General features: G+C 37.6%; 1 protein-coding gene across 2 annotated transcripts in view; it reads left to right on the forward strand.

Annotated features, from left to right (window-relative positions):
* The window catches only part of PHTF2 (putative homeodomain transcription factor 2), a 179897-nt gene that overhangs the window by 113183 nt on the left and 53311 nt on the right, over positions 1 to 13403 (forward strand). For both annotated transcript variants that reach the window (XM_066354457.1, XM_066354458.1), the window contains 4 exons: positions 749 to 818; positions 1425 to 1583; positions 5357 to 5522; positions 6607 to 6777. In XM_066354457.1, coding sequence (XP_066210554.1) covers positions 749 to 818; positions 1425 to 1583; positions 5357 to 5522; positions 6607 to 6777 — 566 coding nt within the window. The remainder of the gene's footprint in view (positions 1 to 748; positions 819 to 1424; positions 1584 to 5356; positions 5523 to 6606; positions 6778 to 13403) is intronic.

A 13403-nucleotide genomic window follows, 5' to 3' on the forward strand; every position in this document is an offset into this window, starting at 1 on the left:
CGATGGCAGAAACTTAATCTTAGTGTTTAATAATTCCAAGTTTAAACTAATTCGGTTAGTGATCCCTGCTTTCTCCTCTTCCACCTACTGGGCATGGCGTGTAAGTTCTGAGGTGATTAGGTGGCATTGAGGTCTGGTTACGCATGTGAACAGAGTGGCAACCCAGAGATATGCATCATCCTCTCAGGTCTCAGCTGATAACACCCCTACATGCTGGCATCTGCTGAGAAGTCTGCATCCCTGTCTGTCCTCAGCTCTGCTGTCCACTGCTTTCTGCAGCAATGCCCCCAGCCTCACACATTGAAGGGCATTCAAAGTCACTGCTACCCCAGCCAGCCTCAGCACTCCTATGATAATCTGGGGCCAACACAATCTCTTGGACTACCTCAGGCTGTACATCCAACTTGATTGGTGGCAAAAGTCTTTGTTTCAGAATTTTACTTTAATTATAAACAGGTGTCATTTGTTACATACATTGTTATTGACATCTTTAGAAGATGATTTTTTTTCTGCTCTTCTGAATACATATAATTCCAATACTACATTTTTATTAAGGTATAAATGACATAACATTATATTAGTTTCATGTGTACAACATAATAATTCGGTATTTGTATATATTGAGAAATGATCACTACAATAAGTCTAGTTAACATTTGTCCCCATACACAATTACAAAAATTTTTTTCTTTTGATGATGATGTTTAAGATCTACATTCTCACCAATACTACTTTTAATATATTATAGGGTTTAAGGAATAAACCAAAGAAAACAGCGCATGTGAAACCGGACCTCATAGATGTTGATCTTGTAAGAGGTGAGCCTTGGATAAAGAAATGCTTAATGCAATTAGAAATTGACCATGAAATACAGTTTCAAATGGGTTAGATATATATGTTTGTAGAAGTGTAAGTAAAATGAGTCTAAATTAAGGCAGGGATAGTATAAAAAATGGAGAATAGAAGCATTTAAATACCATTGACTAGTCTTTCCTTCTACTAAAGATCATTCCAAGAAGTAGGTACAAAGGAAAAGTAGCTTGTGTTTGCTTAGCAAACTGTAAGGCTTGGTTATAACAATTAAAGTGGAAACATTTCTAAATTTTTATTTTTAAATTATAGTTGACATATTTGTCTCAGGGGTTAAATGGTAATTTAAAATTCCTAACTCAAACTAATATTTGAATATTGTCTTATACTGTATAAAATTCTTCTGTTATTTCAGTTAATGTTTTTTGAAGTGCCTGAGTTAAATAGCATAAAGAATGTTTTTTAAAGTATCTCCTACCCCAAATTGGACATTTCTTACTCATAACATAGTACAAAATAAATTACACATTTTGTATTTTTAAAATGTTGCAATTTTTTCTCTAAAGAAATTAAAGACTAATAAATGTACTCTCTCATTTTTTCACTTTTCTCAGGGTCTGCATTTGCTAAGGCAAAACCTGAAAGTCCTTGGACTTCTCTGACTAGAAAGGGAATTGTTCGAGTTGTATTTTTTCCCTTTTTCTTCCGGTGGTGGTTACAAGTAACATCAAAAGTCATCTTTTTCTGGCTTCTTGTCCTTTATCTTCTTCAAGGTACAATTAAATGATAGAAATGCATTTTGCTTTTAACTTTCAGGATGTTGTATTTTTAGGATTTACCAAGGCTTTTTAAAAAACATGTAGCACTACTGAATATGAAGATAAATATTTATTGTATTTCATTTAATAAGATACATTGGTTTGATATTTGAAACATTTGAGAAAACAAGTTATTTTTCAATATAATTTTTTGAAAATTTGAATCTGTGGATGACTAGAGAAAAATACAAATTGAGAGAAATTTTTTAGAATTAGAAAATCTCTTCAGAATGCACCCCCCACATATACATTCTACGCCTGTCTTTTTTTTTTTTTTAAATGAGAGAGAGAAACGGACAGATAGACACAGAAAGGTAGAGAGATGAGAAGCATCAGTTCTTTGTTGTAGCGCCTTAGTTGTTCACTGATTGCTTTCTCATATGTGCCTTGACCGGGGTGGGGGGTGTCTCCTGCTGAGCCAGAGACCCCTTTCTCAAGCCAATGACCTTGGGCTTCAAGCCAGCGACCGTGCGGTCATGTCTGTGATCCCACACTCAAGCCGGTGACCCCATGCTCCAGCTGGTGAGCCCACATTTAAGCCAGATAAGCTTGTGCTCAAGCCAGCGATCTTGGGGTTTTGTACCTGGGACCTCAGCGTCCCAGGCCAACTGTTTTATCCACGTGCCACAACCTGGTCAGGCCCTCGTTTAACTTCTGTTTGCTCTCTCAAAGTTAGATCAGGCATCAGAAATCACCTTTAAGAATCTTTTCAGAATCTTTCAGTTTAGTTACGTGTCTTTCCTGTGAGTATGGCAGCATTTATCATTTATCATAAGTATTTTACTAGTCTACTCAGGCACCATAACAAAATACCACTGACTGGGTGGCTTAAACATCAGAAATTTATTTTCTTACAGTTCTGGAGGCCGGAAGTCCAAGACAGGTACCATGAGGGTTGGGGTCTTTGTGAGGAGGCTTCTCTTCTTGACTTGTCCATGGCTACCTTCTCACTGCATCCTCACAGGGCCTTGCTTCTGTGCCTGAATGGAGAGAGATCCCTGCTATCTCTTCTTCTTACAAGTGCATCAGTCCTACTGGATTAAGGTCCCACCCTATGACTTCATTCAGCCTCTTATTACATCCTTATAGGTCCTGTCTGTAAATATCACATTGTGGAGTTAAGGCTTCAACATATAAATTATTAGGGTGGGTGCACAGTTTAGCTCATTATAGGTGTTTTGTTTCTTTATATGTCTTTCTTCTTCTCTAAACTGAGGAGGGACAGGGAACACATAGACTATGTTATACTTGTCTTTCCACTCCCAATGCCTAATACCAGCCACTAAATCCACAGATTGATAGATCTAAGAATTGAACTTTAGAAATTTCACATTCCTGATGACTGTCCCTGGAGTTCTACTTGGCCAGTATATGAAGCCTTGCCTTGGAACTACTTCTGCCTGATAAGTAACATTTTGTCTTAGTTGATCTCTTAGAGTAATCTTTAGAAGTACTGTCTAGCAGAAATCTTCAATAGTACTGTCTAGGTCACAGGATTTTATTAAGTGATCAAAAAGTATAACAGAGAAGTGAATGTCTCCTTATGTCTTCTAACCCTTTACTCAAGGAGGAACAACAGGAAGAAGATGATATCAGAGCTGAGGCCATGGAAGGGACATGGCCCTTTGAGAGACAAAGCCAGGAAAAAAGAAGGAAAAAGAGAGGAATAAAGTGGCTTCCCTCTCCCCCTTTCTAATGTTTTTCATGGCAGAATTTCACAGAATATAGCAACATCCTGTTGAGATAGAAAATACAATTTTAGGATCCCATTCCTAGCATTAGAGAAAATGGTGATCATTGAGTTGAAAGATAAATAAGTAACCAGCAAGAAGTTCTATCAAATCTGAATCTGAAGTTCTTTAAAATATTCCTTGTGCCTAAAATTCTGAACCTCTTAAATAGTATTTGTAGCCTCCTCCTTTTAAAAAATAGTTAATAATGGCTAATAAAAGTACTATTTATCAATGTTAGGAACACATTTACTATATGTAAGGGACTTTTCAAAGTGTTTTATGTATATTAATTCACTTGTACAGAGGAATAAGCCAAGGCTCAAAAAAAGAGAAGTAACTGAATAAAGGTCACATTAGAGTTCATATTAAAAACAACAAAAACTCTATATTTTTACAAACTTCAGACTCAGTTATAAAACAACTAGAGAACTTGAATTAAAGTCCAGGGTAATTCATAAAAATAATTTGCATTTTTAAAAATTTGTCATTTTCTTTTTAAAGAATCTTATTACTCAGGAGAATATAAAGCTGAAATTTGTTTTATAATATTTCTTAAACATCTTAGAAGATAAAATGGTGTTTTAAGTTTAAATTTTGGTATGTTAGGACAGGAATCTTTCAGTTGCAGGTGGCAAAAACCAAATGCAAGCTAGTTATTGCAGAAAGTTGTTTGTTGTTGTTGTTTTTGTCTTCACTGTTCATCATAAAACGTTTTGAAACCCCTCCATCCCAGAAAAAAAACCTTGTGCAATAACAGGAATGACCATATGTTCCAAGTCACTTGGGACTCTCTAATTCTCCAAGTTTACTTGTGTTGTCCTCATGCTTTCAGTAACAGCTCTCCTCTCACTCTCAGAGTTCAGATCGAGATAAGTTATATAGTCACCGTAAACACACACGTGCCCATCTCTTTTATTAAAAAATTGTTAACATTTTAGTATGTTTACTTAATCTATTTTATTAAAGTACATTATTTACATCATGGCAACTGACCTTGAATACATCAGTATGTAACTTCAAAATATTGCACATTCACCTTACAATGATCACACCTAACAAAATGAACAGAATTTCCCTAATATTCAAATTCTCCAATTGTCCCAAACCTCCTAGGTCCTTGATTAAAGCATTGTTGGATCTAGAGGCTTAGATGGTGTCTTCACTCTTTATGCTGTCCACGCTGCTTTTCTCATACTGGTCTCATTCATAGGGAGGCTTATTTTTTAAGTAATGTCTTATTTCCATAGTCGTTAGTGTATGATCTAGGAGAAAGGCCTTCAAGTACCTCTGTTACTCCCTATAAAAGATTCGGATTGGTTTTGCTTAGATCACATGCCCATCTTTTTATTAATTTCTGTGCCCAGAGTTAAGACTGTGGCAAGCCTTGATCACGGGTCTATCCCTGAGGTAGGAAAAATAAGACCATCTGATTCATAGATAAAGGAGGCACATTCCCAAAAGGTAAAGAGAGTTTATGTCTAGAAAGCTTAAGGGATGCTGAGCAGGCAAAAACAAGATTTTTTCTTCATGTGGCAGTTGTTAGCACTAATGGGTGGTTAGTAGTTTACCTGAAAAAATATGTCTGAGTAAATATATGTTATTAATTCTGAGTAGGTAGGCCTTTATTGAAAAGAAGCTCTTTATAGCCTTATCATAGACTTACATGTTTGTTAAAGAAATGAGTGGACTTGAGGTTAGTGTGGTTCTGTTGACTGTCTGGGATCTTGCTAGGACCGGCGTTAGATTCATATGCGTCTAGTTTTCCTTGTAGTGTTAAGGGGTATACCGTAGAGACTGTTAGGTGTTATCATGTTCAAAGAGTGTATTACTGAACAGCAAGCGTGGTTAGCCAGTCTGAAAGAGCTGGTCTGGAGAAATATGTAAACATATTTAAATTTAGAAAAATAACCTGGCAAGAAGCGATGTTAAAACAACTTTTAAAGTTTTGAAGAAGTGACTATCAGATCTATACCGATTTCTTTCTCTTTGTTGTAGTTGCCGCAGTAGTATTGTTCTGTTCCGCATCTAGCCCACACAACATCCCTCTGACAGAAGTGATTGGGCCCATATGGCTGATGCTGCTTCTGGGAACTGTGCACTGCCAGATTGTTTCAACAAGAACACCCAAGCCGCCTCTGAGTGCAGGGGGGAAAAGAAGAAGGTACTGTCTGTTTGAAAGGGATCTTTTTTGTAGATTTGTCATTTTAATCTAGAATTGTTCTTGATTTGAATAAAATGTTATCTTGTAGAGTTACTCTGTCAAATAAAGCAGTGAGCTTCAGAATCAGCTACTGAATGTGATTTTGTTTTGTATTTGCTTCAAGGTCATTTTGAAACCACATACCAGTTGTTGTTGTTTTTTGAAGCTAATTTCTAGGTACCTCATTTCAATGTAGGAAATATATGTTAGCTGGAGTTGCTAGTCTATTTAAAAACTTTAAAATTTTTTTTTAATTTATTCATTTTAGCAAGAGTGGAAGGGAGAGAGAAAGAGAAAGACTGGAAAAACAGGGACATCAATCTGTTCCTGTGTGTGCCCTGACCAGGGATCGAACTGGCAACCTCTGTACTTCGGGATGATGCTCTAGCCAACCAAACTATCCAACCAGGGCTTAAAAACTTTCGTATTTATAAAATGCTTTGGCAAAAACAAGAGCCAAGAAAAATATTTCAGCTAAATTCTATTTATTAAATGCTATTTGAAATGGTTTAATATTGTCCCTAGGTTAAGTAAACATAGTAAATCTCACTGGCCACTCACTACAATGGAGTTCCGTTGTAAGTGTCTTTTGGAGCTCCTCTTTTGAATATTGTTGCTAAGAGATTGTGACATTTGAGTTTTAGGATGTTGAGATTTAAGCCCTTTTCACTTTGAAAAGATAAATAGAAAAAATAGCGTTCTTGATCAGTTAGATTATAATTCTTTTTTATTTAAATTTTCTTCTTCATCTTCAGTTAAAGTGGCATTCAGATAGGGAAGAAACACTTTTATAACTATCTGTCTAATGATATCCTTATAACCTCATGTCCACAGACTATCAGTATAAGTGAGGAACAATACCTTAATATTTTTAGAAATTGGTCTTGAATATGTACTCATATTTGGGTTAACTTGATCCAGTAAATCTGAATTTTATCATTTATTAAAGTTCCTGTGTTTATGTTTACCAAAATTTTGAAAATACCAATAAAGTGGTTGTTAAAATTTTAAAGCTATCTTCTGTTCTTACTCTCTTTTGATAAAGGAAATTAAGAAAAGCAGCCCATTTGGAAGTACATAGGGAAGGAGATGGTTCCAGCACCACAGATAATTCACAGGAGGGAGCAGTGCAGAGCCACAGCGCCAGCACCTCATACGGTGGCGGCGTTGGCGCTATCTTCAGAGACCTCTGGCATGCTGCTTTCTTTTTATCAGGGTTTGTATTTATTCAAGGCTTTTTGGGGCATAGAGATGCACTATCCCTTTTCAGGCACTTCAGTCTCAAGTACTGAATAATGACCGCGTATGGTCATTATAGGTTTTGTTTTGATAAAATATAATGCTATAGATAACAGAAAAATAGAGACCATAAAGTTTACTTTGGGATACATGTAGATACGTCTATATGAGAATGAATATATATCATCAAAGTGATTGGGTTTCTTGATTTTGGTTTCCTTTGTGATTTCTCAAGTCCTATATTGCTTCTATTAGTTATTTATTTTTATCAGCAGTAAAGGTCAAATTGGCTTTACTAATATATGATGTGAATTGTATGATATTTAAATTTAATTCCAGCCTCAGTTATTAAATTTTCTGATATCAAACATAGAGGCATTTTATTTAAAAGAATAAAATTATATTATAGGACAAAATTTTATTTTTATAAATTGGGCCTTTTGTATAGTTTGAACCACTATAAATATTTGCTAAATAAGAAAATATGTAATTATAGCAAACTTCAAAAATAAGTTAAAGCTAACTTAATCTTGTATAATTATTTTAATAGTTAATTCAGAACACTTAAGTATTATATTAGTAGCGCACATATACATATAAATGTGAAAAAAGTAAAAAAGCTATAATCAAAATACTGAGTATAATTGATAAAAGTTGCTTAATTAATAAATCAAGAAAAGGGATACTGCAGATAACTATTTTGGTCACTTCTGTTAACTCCTCTACTAATATCATTATTTCATCATTGTGCTCTTATCATAAAGTTTATTATGCATTATATAATTAAGCAATTATATCCTGGACATATTTTCATTTATTATAATTTGGGGAAAATTTTTCCAAAATTTTAATAGATTGTAGTAACATTGCATTAAATTGCTTTCTCCAGAGAAGATACAGGTTTGGTTTGATTTTTCACTTGTATTGGATTCTGTCAGTATCTATCTTAGTCTTTTTCTTCCTTTTTTTTATAAACAGCTCTCCTTCTAACAGTAGGATATGACAGTTTTATCACTGCAAAGTCAATTTCTTAAACATTTCTCAAGAACTTTGGATGAGTAATTATAAATAGCATACTGGGTATGTTTTCCTTTGGGGGAATCATTTAGTTGTTTTGGTTTTCTGAAACTGATTCTGTCTTTCTTAGTATTCATGATCCCACTAATGTATTAGGCTGGTGCTTTTGGAATTCTACCATGTTTCTCAAATGAGATTTAGACTTCAATTTCCTTCCTATTGGACTGTAGCATAATCTTGACCACCAGTCATTGGTATTATAATGGCTAAATCCTTTTGGGTTTATTCCTTTTAATTATGATACCTATAATTTACATGTTATTAAAGATGCACTGTTTTCAGTCACCACATTCTGGGACTGGTTTACCAGCTTATGAATAAGACTAAATTAGGTACAAACAGGTTGTAAGAAAAATGTGAATTTTAGAAGTTCTAAATTGAGTTCTGAAATCTTGATGATATTTTGTTCTTTCAGGCTTTAGTAAGTCAGAAAGGACTTAAACTGAAGTATTAACTGAGGCTTAAAATTGTTTCTGGTGATAAAAATTGAATAATTGGATACTTACATTAAGGTATCTGATTTCTTTTCTTTTTCTTTTTCTTTGTTACAGAGACAGAGAGGGACAGATAGGACAGACAGATAGCAAGGAAGAGAGATGAAAAGCATCAATTCTTTGTTGCAGCACCTTAGTTGTTCATTGACTGGTTTCTTATATATGCCTTGACCAGGGGGCTACAGCAGACTAAGTGACTCCTTACTCAAACCAGCGACCTTGGGCTCAAGCTGGTAAGCCTTGCTTAAACCCCGGGGTAAGCCCACGCTCAAGCCGGCGACCTCAGAGTTTCAAATGTGTGGGTCCTCTGTGTCCCAGTCAGACGCTCTATCCACTGTTCCACTACCTCGTCAGACTAAGGTTTCTGAATTAACTGATGGGAAAACGAATACATAACCACACAAGCTTTGTATAACTTCTAGATGTTAGGATGAAAACTATGGTTTTTGCATTCTGTATTTATAAGTTGGGAAGGCCATATTTATCATCTCTAAGTACATTTCCTCTCAAGATAAAACTATTCTTTTTAAAACAAAACATACATAGTATTTCTCATCTGAAAAAAATAGGAATTATAAAAAGAACTCTCTGAACCTGAGAAAACAAAGCTAAAGAAAGTATCAATTTGCCTGACCAGGCGGTAGTGCAGTACATGGAGCATCTGATTGAGATGTGAAGGACCCAGGTTCAAAACCCCAAGGTCGCCAGCTTGAGCGCTGGCTCATCAGCTTGACACGGGGCTGCTGGCTTGAGTTTAGGATCATAGACATGACCGCATGGTCGCTGGCTTGAGCCCAAGGTTGCTGTCTTGAGCGAGGGGTCACTCGTTCTGCTGTAGCCCCCACCCCCACCCCGCCGCCTGTCAAGGCACAAATGGGAAAGCAGTCAATGAACAACTAAGGAGCTGCAAGGAAGAATTAATGCTTCTCACCTCTCTCCCTTCCTGCTTGTCTGTCCCTGTCTGTCCCTCTCTCTGTCTCTCTCTCCATCTCTGTCAAAAATAAATAAATAAAAGAAAGTATCAATGTTAAAAGATATAGAAATCAACCATATTTCCTAAGAATTTAGTAGTATAATTTCAGTGAATTATAGACTTAAATAGATTAAATTATAGTTTCTACTAAAAAATACTGAATAGGAAGACTTAAATCTAGGTTGTATGATATATCTCTTTCATGTAATAATGCCTATTTCAGAATTCACATAGATCCTAAGTTTTCTTTCATGGCCTTTAGATTCATTTAAACATCATAATATTAATTGAAAAAAACAGACAAAAAACAAACCAGACAGTGAATAGGAATTATGCTCTTTTTTTGAATAGAAAAAGTAACATAAATGACATGGTACATAACACACAGAAACCAGAATAAAACCAGGTCACATGTTAACTTACATGCTCTGCTGACCTACTGTAATGATTTCTGTTCCCTTTAGCCTCCATATTTACTGCTTTTGTTTGTTTGTTTGTTTTATAAATAAATTTTTATTTTAATGGGGTGACATCAATAAATCAGGGTACATACATTCAAAGAAAACATTTCCAGGTTATCTTGTCATTTAGTTCTGTTGCATACCCATCACCCGAAGAGAGATCATTCTCCGCCACCCTCCATCCAGTTCTCTCTGTACCCCTCCCCCTCCTCCTCTCCCTCCTTCCCTCCTCCCACCCCCATAGCCACCACACTCTTGTCCATGCCTCTTAGTCTTGCTTTTATGTCCCACCAATGTATGGAATCCTGCAGTTCCTGTTTTTTTCTGATTCGCTTATTTCACCCCGCCCAATGCTACCAAGACTCCACCATTCCTCTATAAGTGATCCGATGTCACCATTTCTCCTAGCTGAATAATATACCATGGTGTATATGTGCCCCATCTTCTTCATCCAGTCCTCTATTTTTTTTACAGTGATTAAAAGCCTTTAAGCAAACTCTTGGCCAATACAGCAAGAATCCCTAAAAGAGTAGTGTCCTTAACATGTTCCCCAAGTCCAAGTTGGCCCCATCACCATGCCAAATCCCTGAAAAATGCAACCCAACCACAGTTCAGTCTGTTAGGAGCTGTCACAGGGAGCAGGAGACCAGGAAAGTTCCCCACCGGAAAAGTCCTCATGGCACTGGAATTGTTGTCACCATTCTATACTTTGCAGCTCATGTCCAAGTCCCAATGACCACTGCTTCTAGCTGGTAATGATTCAGGTAGACTAGAAAAAGCCATTTGCAGCATGCATGGATATGGAGCTTCTGTTCTCCTCTGCCTGGAGAGTTGAGACCAGGTTGCTTTTCCCTGGAGCTCTGCGACTGTGGCCTGGTAAAGAGAACCTTGGGATACACTAAGCTGGGTGGCAAAGGTAAATTCATAATACAAGTTGGCAAAAGGAGGAAAGAGAGCTCTAAATTGGGAGTAGGTCCCAGCCTGAACTATGAGTGGGGCATTGAGGTAGGAGGGATAAAGGAAACACTATATATTAAGCAAAGCAGCAGAAAATAGGACTATCAACACCCACAACAGAGATCTTTGAGGGAAGAATAAAAAACCTGACTATTCAGGCAAAACATAGTTAAGTGGCCCTTGTGCAAATGAGATCAGTTTACCTGCTTCTTGGGAGAAATACCCTAGGCTCGTCCACAGTGTCGTAGATGGGGCCGACGGCCCTGGGCACCTTCAGCCTTCAGTGGCAAACCCCAGCTTTCTGGGCAAGGTTAGGTCATAGGTGGCTGGAACAGGGCTGGAAGAGACTGAACCCTCCCTTAGAGGAGCGAGGGGGAAGCCCACCTTCCAGTGTCCCTGTTTCCTCACAGCAGAGGCGTGTAAGCCTGGCAGGCTTTAGCTCAATGACCTTCCTTTCCACTATTGAAGCAGGACCCAGATGGCATCCTATGAGACCCCTTTGGGGTGTTGGAGCCTTTAAGGGTGTATCCTAAAAGCTGGTAGTTCCCCTGATCTCTATTGGGCTTTTTCTGCCTCTAGGTATCTTAAAAGCCATTCTCAGAAGATCTCGCTGAGGGGTTTGAGGATCCCCATCTGCCTATATAAATCTTTTCCATATATCTGGAGCTATTTGGAAAAAAGACAGAACAGTGTTATTAACTAGATCTAATAAAGAAGGTAGTAGTTTGCAGGTGAAAAAGATTTGGTGTCTCCTGTTCATCAGCATTCAAAAGAAATGTAAATTTTTTTTTTTTAAGTAAAAAGCATGATATGGTAGACCCATCGGAGTCATTGGCCTGGTGTGCAGGATTCCCGGGTTCAATTCCTGGCCAGAGCACACAGGAGAAGCGCCCATCTACCTCTCCACTCCTCCCCCTCTCCTTCCTCTTCGTCTCTCTCCTCCCGCCCGCAGCCAAGGCTCCACCGGAGCAAATCCACCCTGGGCACTAAGAAGGGCCCCATGTCACTAGAATGACATGTCACTAGAATGGCTAGTCACTAGAATGGCTCCGGTTGTAACAGAGCAACATCCCAGATGGGAAGAGCATTCCCCCCGGTAGGCATGCCAGGTGGATCCCAGTCAGGTGCATGCAGGAGTCTGTCTGACTGCCTCCCCATCCCCATCCTCAGAAATATACAAAAAATAAATAAATAAAAGAAAAAATACTAAAAAAAAAAAAAAAAAAAAAAGGGGGGGGGCATTCCCTTGTGCTAAAGCTCCAGGGAGCATGGAGTGAGCTTGAGTATGTCCTATGAAACATGGAGCTCTATGTTTACATATAAGTCTTTGAAGAAGGAGGAACTGCTGAAATAGTTTATCAGCATTTGTCCCTAAGACAGCAGTCTTTATAGTGGGAACACCATACGTAAATATTTGCTGTCTGTCTATAGATTAAGGGGGGAATATGGCAAATGCTGAAAAGCCATGATCTTTGTGCCCCTCCCCTCCCCCAACCCCCTCCCTCTCCTCCCCCCACCCTGTAACCCCAACACTGTTGTTCATGTCTCTGAGTCTCATCTTTATGTCCCACCTATGTATGGAAACATATAGTTCTTAGTTTTTTCTGATTTACTTCTTTCACTCAGTATAATGTTATCAAGGCCCATCCATGTTGTTGTAAAAGATCCTATGTCATCATTTCTTATGGCTGAGTAGTATTCCATAGTATATATATACCAAAGCTTTTTAATCCACTCGTCCTCTGATGGACACTTGGGCTGTTTCCAAATCTTTGCTATTGTGAACAATGCTGCCATAATCATGGGGGTGCATTTCTTCTTTTCAAACAGTGCTATGGTGTTCTTGGGGTATATTCCTAACAGTGGTATAGCTGGGTCAAAAGGCAGTTCGATTTTTAATTTCTTGAGGAATCTCCATACTGTTTTCCACAGAGGCTGCACCAGTCTGAATTCTCACCAGCAGTGCAGGAGGGTTCCCTTTTCTCCACATCCTCGCCAGCACTTATTCTGTGTTGTTTTATTGATGAGCGCCATTCTGACTGGTGTGAGGTGATATCTCATTGTGGTTTTAATTTGCATTTCTCTAATCATTAGTGATGTTGAACATTTTTTCATTTGCCTATTGGCCATCTGTGTGTCCTCTTTGGAGAAGTGTCTATTCATTTCTTTTGCCCATTTTTGGATTGGATTGTTTGTCTTCCTGGTATTAAGTTTTACAAGTTCTTTATAGATTTTGGTTATTAACCCCTTGTCAGACGCTATGTCAAATATATTCTCCCACTGTGTAGTTTGTCTTTTTGTGCTGTTCTTATTGTCTTTAGCTGTGCAGAAGCTTTTTAGTTTGATAAAGTCCCATTTGTTTATCCTGTCTTTTATTTCACTTGCCTGTGGAGACAAATCAGCAAATATATTGCTGCGAGAGATGTCAGAGAGCTTACTGCCTATGTTTTCTTCTAAGATGGTTATGGTTTCACGGCTTACATTCAAGTCTTTTATCCATTTTGAGTTTATTTTTGTGAGTGGTGTAAGTTGGTGGTGTAGTTTCATTTTTTTGCAAGTAGCTGTCCAGTTTTCCCAACACCATTTGTTGAAGAGGCTGTCTTTACTCCATTGTATTGTCTTACCTCCTTTGTCAAATATC

This window comes from Saccopteryx leptura, chromosome 12 (genome assembly GCF_036850995.1).
Source record: "Saccopteryx leptura isolate mSacLep1 chromosome 12, mSacLep1_pri_phased_curated, whole genome shotgun sequence".
Classification (NCBI taxonomy): Eukaryota; Metazoa; Chordata; class Mammalia; order Chiroptera; family Emballonuridae; genus Saccopteryx; species Saccopteryx leptura.